The sequence below is a fragment of the Pecten maximus genome, chromosome 18, assembly GCF_902652985.1.
Source record: "Pecten maximus chromosome 18, xPecMax1.1, whole genome shotgun sequence".
In the NCBI taxonomy this organism is placed as follows: Eukaryota; Metazoa; Mollusca; class Bivalvia; order Pectinida; family Pectinidae; genus Pecten; species Pecten maximus.
Window position 1 is genome coordinate 29,358,809 of NC_047032.1, and position 6,875 is coordinate 29,365,683.

Genomic DNA, 6,875 nt, shown 5'->3' on the forward strand with positions numbered 1-6,875 from the left:
ATACTATTGTACTGTGTATGCTTTACCTAAATAAATATTATTATTATTGTTACAAGTCAAATATCATTGCCTTGGGATTTTGTATTCTGGAACAACTAATTGGAAGATCTGATCACATTTGACCCCTGTTGCCTTGAAAGCAGGTCAAGGTCAATCGCTGGAAATCTATACTAGGAACACAACTGTCCCAAATATCGTAAAATGGGATCACAATTGTTAATATAACTTACACGATCCTTTTAACAAGGGCCGCGGTGGCCGAGTGGTTAAGGTGTACCGACACTTTAACACTAGCCCTCCACCACTGGGTTGCGAGTTCGAAACCTACGTGGGGCAGTTGCCAGGTACTGACCAAGTGGGGCAGTTGCCAGGTACTGACCGTAGGCCGGTGGCTTTCCTCCATCTCCAAAACCTGGCACGTCCTTAAATGACCCTGGCTGTTAATAGGACGTTAAACAAAAACAAACAAACCTTTTAACAGTTTAAAGCAGGTCAAGGTCATTTGCTGGAAATCTACTAGAAACACAACTGTCCCAAATACAGATGTATCTGAAATGGGGTCACTGTTGTTAATATAATTTACAGGTCAAGTTTAAAGTAGGTCAAGGTCATTCGTACCAGAATTCTCTGGGATGCATTGATATCAGCTTCCATAGTCCCTTCAATCAGTTCAGTTGAATATGTTTAATAAAAATTGTCCCATGGACAAATGGTGTAGCAACACATTTAATTCTTCACAGGTGAGTAAAGGAGAAAAATAGGATGCTTTTGCTTGATTATTTTATTTCAGTTTGTATAAAAAATGATCAATTACATAAAAAATAACCGTTTACTATATACAATATGACACACTTTAATTAGATACTTACAAATTAATCATGTATATAAAATCTGTATACTTCTATTCTCTACAGATAATGTATGTGGAAATGTCTGGTACCAGCTCCTTCCTACCGACATGACAGGAGAAATGTTCTATTTAGCTCTATCAGTAGGGCATCAGACTGGAAAGTCTGGGTCCTTGGTTCAATTTCCTTTAGTCATGTAATACAATAAACCTAATTAATAATGCCTTCTATTGCAGAGATGTAGCATTCCAATTAATTCATGGAGTGATTTAATCATAAAATTGAACATTAAGTGAAAAATATTCCCCCCCCCCCCACATATCAATATTAAATTTACTGATCAAAGCAATATATTAAGTGACATATAATATTGTATAATTTCTACTGTAATTTAAACCCTTGTATTAAGCTGACAAATACACAAGTACGAAAATTTTTTTGCCAAAAATTTATAAGTGATATGTTAACATAACAACCTTTAACATTTCTTAAGATTATTTACAATTTCTAGAGAACGTACATAAAAATGTCATGAATAAGTCCGGATCACGAGTGTCATGTTCAAAACCTTAAACACTTGATTTAACTAGTAAAAGTTAAAAACTATTTCTGAGATTATCTACAGGTCTATTGGCAGACGTATACTAGAAACTGTAGAAATACAGAATATGAAACAGAATACAGAGCTCTGTTGATGAGCAAGACTAAGTAGAATCTTATCAGTGATTTCTGGGATAACTTTATCTTCCTCAAATTTAAAGGGGTTTTGTTTCTGTACAAAATTTGAAGAATGCACCCTTTGATTTCAAGATGGACACCAATATTCAAGTTCAGCAATTCTATCATGATTCTATTTGTGATTCTAGTTTATTGCTTATCAACAAGCAACTTTGTAGACCATACGCAGTTTTTTTAAATATAATTATGATTAACCCGGTACACAAAAATTAAAGGATGTAATCAATTTCGTTTTTAATTTGAATAAATTATTTTTCTATGAAGTGAGTTGGGTTGTTGTCAAGATTCTGTGACATTACTATATTTCCTTAGTATAACGAAGGTTTATATTGGTTTGGAAGACAGTAACAAAGACGTTTTTGTTTAAGACCATGTCATAGACATCAAAAATATATGGAATGTACAAGTATGCCATAGATTTAAGCTAGGGAAATGGAATGTAAATCAATTCAATGACTCCTATATATACATGAATATGTACCTATATACATTGTGTTCCTGGTGTCCTAAGATTTATATATACAATGGTAAAAATGGCATTTTTCAGATGATATATACAATGTTATAATGAAATTAAAATATAAGTTCTAAATACAAGTTTAAAATCATGTCAATCAACTTTAACAGGATTACACCGATGAAATGTTTAGGAAAGTTTCCTTTGCGTCTGATCAGACAGTGATATTTTGTACAATAATGACATCTCTGTTGACTACATTCTCCTGTGTATTACCATGTCTTTGGTAGCTTGGATTACCTCCCCTGATAATACAAATAACCATGCATACATTTGATATACGAAACATCGTTTACAATACATAAATTCTTGTTTATCGTAGGTAGACTTGATCAGGTCTCAAATTTACTGATGTACATGTACTTTGAAGATTTTATCTTTCAAAAATAATTTACATTTTTAGTACAATATTTTTTTTTTTAATGAAGTAACAGCATACATCCACTTTGTATGCCAGTTAAAAATCTAGGTAAAGCAATGTTAATAGTTTAACATTTAAATTAAATGTATATTAAACATATACCTAGCATAGAAAATATTTTTTCTGCTTGAAGGATCTCTACAAATTTCACTAAAGAACACAACATTTACTTATTTAGTTACAGTAATTGTACAAATACAAATGTTTGAAGTAAATATTGCAATTAAGAAACATGATAATTCAATAGCATAATTTAATTTTATGGGTATTTTCTAAAAAAAAATTTTTTCAATTAAAATTTAATCCAAAAATTGTCCAATTTGCCCTTCATTAATTCATGTTGTTTAAGCTCAATATGTAACACTACTGGGTATTCAAGCTTAGATAAAACTGAAGACAAGCAGAGCACTTAAACGAAAGATTCGGAGGCCTTCCCAGTGGTAGTACTTCCCAGCTGACTTGCCGCTGGAGGAGGTGGGGGACGATGTTTATCCTGCACTCGAGTCCCACCTCTCCTCTTCTTTTTGCGAATGTCTGTAGATTTGATGAATGAGGCAAGGCCGCCAAATGCTGAGAAAAACCCAGACAGGACGTAGAATCCGAACGAGAATGAGAAATAGCTTAGCCATGGTCTAGGCATCCAATTCGGATCTTTGGCCTTGAACGCAAACACGAACGAGCAGATCAGTACCAGAATACCTGGAAATAAAAAAGTCCTCATATTAAAAATGATTATTATTTGGAGTTCTTATATTTACATGTTACACCATTATATCACAACACTATCATATATAGCGGTCTCAAAGGGGTTAACAAATTCAGCCAATGTTTTTCTCAACTCCTATGGTGATGTGCATGCATACAGCCGGAGCTGCCATTCACACTTACAGCTAGCACACTACAGTTCTTGCACTGCCATATAGTTATTACCTACTCATTTACAGCCAAGTCAATTGGAATAGAGTAAGGGATCTTGTACAACGCTACAACCCAGTGCTGTGCTGGGACTCGAACTAGGTACTCTAAGGGTTATGCCGCCCGATGTTCTACCACTAGCTATAGACCTACAATCTTTTAATGTGAGCTATTTTGTTTTTGTTTTGTTTTGATTTTTCTATTTTTCAAAGCAATGGATACTGCAATCTTGTGAGTCTACTATCATCTTAATTTACTGTACCTCTCATTTCCGATTGTGTGTGATGTTTATCTTATCAAATGAGGTCAACAATGTCCCAATACTATTAAATTTGATATTTTTCATGTGGGGGGCCGGGCTACATTGACATTTGATAATGATTAGTTATATTGTCCTTATAGTCTCTCAAAGAAATATGATGTCTCTGTGACGAGGACACAGAACCCAGAAACTTGGCTGATTTCGGATTTCCACTGGGTGATAATTTCCCAAAATGACCAGTAAAACCATTGATATATAATTTTATTACATTTTTACCAGTAAAATATCGAAAGTTATTCATTTTATAAAAGTGACATTTTTCATTTTTCACTTGTGAAAAATATCACTTTTTCTGATTTAACACTGCTTTATTACAAACAACATCGGGGAAAAATAAGATTTGCATATAGCTCTCCGTCATTAATATGATGCCACAATTTGGCGTACATTTGTGAGCTGTTGACAGAGGAACGCAATGAATTCTAGGACAGATTGAGCTGCCTTGGTATATTTTGCTATAAAATGTAAAACTCGTGAAATATATTTGGTATTACTGAAGACATTGTTAGATATCTTCTATATACTGTATCTAATATATACCCTAACAGTCTGTGCCCTGTAATAACATAATTATGTCCCTTGGACGCAGGGTTTTATCTCTCTAAAATGACTTTTTAAATTAGAATCGTGACATGACTCATATTTTGAAACTTTAAATTCATGGGAAAATGTTAATACAAGTAAGCAATTCATTAGTGTCTGGAATCACTATTAACTTCATGATTAATCATTGCAATTTCTTAAATGATTGATTATTGATTGATCATGAAGAGAAAGGGAATCATCTACAAAAACAAACAAAAATGGGGAATATGTTTTGGATATGTTTTATGGCATATCTAGCATTGTTTTAAAATGTTGTTTTAATGTATATTTTTATTTCAATTTACTAGTGATATTGTTAACATATTAATTGTCTAAGTCAGCTTCAAATCTTAAAAAATTCAATATTATATTGATCAAACCATGATCAATCACAAAAAAATCATGATCGATTAGTCATATATAGTCAGAGGTAAAACGAGTAATAAATCAATTAAATTGATTATCCAGTACAACACAACAATTCATCAGAAGGAAAATGCTGGCTTTGGAATGTTTCTCAATTCAAAGAAATCTCCTAATTGCCATAGGACAGCATTATATTCCAGAAGAGTTTAAGGAAATTAAAGTGTCCCTTACTTTAATAATGGCTCCACTTTATATGAACAACTTAAATTCTGCTACACATGAAATACACAGCATCCAGTTACCATCAAGAGTATGTTTTTGAAATAAAATCATATTTGACTTTTGAGTTTGAATGTACATGTCAATTTGACATGTTTGACACTTTTTTGTGAAATAATAATTTTACTTCTGAAATTACTTAGAAGTCAAGGATCAACTTGATGCCCTGTAAGATTTTGGTTCCTAAAAATATAAATCCTCTACTAGTAAATTGAGTAATCTTATATTGTATATATTAATTTTAATTATTAATGTTATTTCTCAAAACGCTGCAACGCGATACTTCACGACAACCACGAAAGTACATAATCACGCAAAAACAAATTGAGGAAATGTTTTCCTCCACCTATCATTTTGAAATTGTGGTGATCCCTGTATTTATCATTCTGTATTTACAAAAGTCAAAACAAGAACAATGGTTCTATTCAAGGTGTTGTCAATTATATACCTGAAGCGAAAAATAGTGTAGCAATGATCATAAACATCCTGAATTTTCGTTTTTCGTAGTACTTGATCCTGTAGTTTTCACACATGTAGAAACTCATCAAGAAGACAACTGCAATGCAGCATAACAGGGTGAAGATGACCAGGGCTTGGACAGCTCGGAACCATGCTGGTGATAAACACATTAACAAATATAAATGGAGAAACGTACAAAAGCAGATGTTTGTATACTAAAGGTACTTAATCACTAATAATATAAAGGAGCTGTCAATTCATTATCTCTGTACATCTGACTCCCAAATTTTGAATTTCAATCGGTGATAAAATTCAATTAATTTTGATGCCTGTACTTTATTGACATTTTTGTTTTACGATGATTATTTTCACCGGTTCATCAAAAATTACAACGAAAGTTATGTCCCCTTGGTAAAATGTATGAATCATAAACATTATACAAGTAAACATTAAAATTGCTACTCGTTTATATTTCCAAATAGTTTTCGATACACATTAAAATAAAACACATTTTCATTACAATGAAACTTTGGGAAAATATCAATATTTCTACAGTAAATGTAGTTTATAACAGATGATTCATTAGTGACCTACATTTTCAATACAGGTGTGTATCGTTTACACCTGTAAAGGTATACTCACGCGGCATAATGTCGTCAAAAACCTCCTCAAAGAATGTTGAATGTATCCACCAACATCCAACATAAGACCTCAAACTAGGATCTCTTGGTTTAACCCATCCTGAGAGACAAATTTGCCACATGCCCACATTGGCGAGCGGGCTGTGAACTCGTCCCCAAGATTTGAACCAGTACGGTGAAGCGAACGCCGTGAAAGTCAGAAAAAGGGAAGCGATGGCACACATGTAGGAGAACCAATAAACATATCCTAGACCTGCTTCCCGAATCCTTCTCCTCTCTGATGCTGTTGTGGTGGCCTCAGTAACCACAGATCCCCCCGCATTTGAGTCCGCTCCCCAGTCTCTTCGTCCCTTGACCATAGCCATTTTGTTATTTCTACCTGTTTGTTCCGTTGGACGAGTCGATTTTCGCACCTGTGTAGCTTCCTGTTTCCGCCGTTCGATTTACTCGGATTTTTACCTATTCCCACTACACTCAAAATGGAATAGTAATTTCTTTAGGGTAGACAGGTTCAATGTGAGAATTAATAAGCGGATTTAAGAGTAAATGCATATTAAGATACATTTAAGTAATATATGGATTGTTTTTGAAAAGATAAATACAACGAAATTAAGAAAGAAATATAAATCAATCAATTGGTTGTTTGCATTTTTTACCTGCGTTGTTGACATTCTTGGACACTGACATCACCCTCATGTTAGTGTCTCGGGCATCTTCTTTATCGTCAGAAATCCCCCTCAATCACAGCAGATTTATTTATTTATTTAGTTACCTATTTATTTAT

At 33.5% G+C, this 6,875-nt stretch overlaps 1 protein-coding gene across 1 annotated transcript; it reads right to left on the reverse strand.

Moving 5' to 3' along the window:
- Positions 1-766: 766 nt before the first annotated feature.
- Positions 767-6,489, reverse strand: LOC117316480. Its single transcript, XM_033871087.1, has 3 exons — positions 6,093-6,489; positions 5,440-5,604; positions 767-3,223 (listed from the first exon to the last, which is right to left on the reverse strand). Exons 1-3 carry the CDS (start codon positions 6,454-6,456, stop codon positions 2,934-2,936), a joined length of 819 nt encoding a protein of 272 aa, XP_033726978.1. The 5' UTR covers positions 6,457-6,489; the 3' UTR covers positions 767-2,933.
- Between the last annotated feature and the right edge of the window lie 386 nt (positions 6,490-6,875).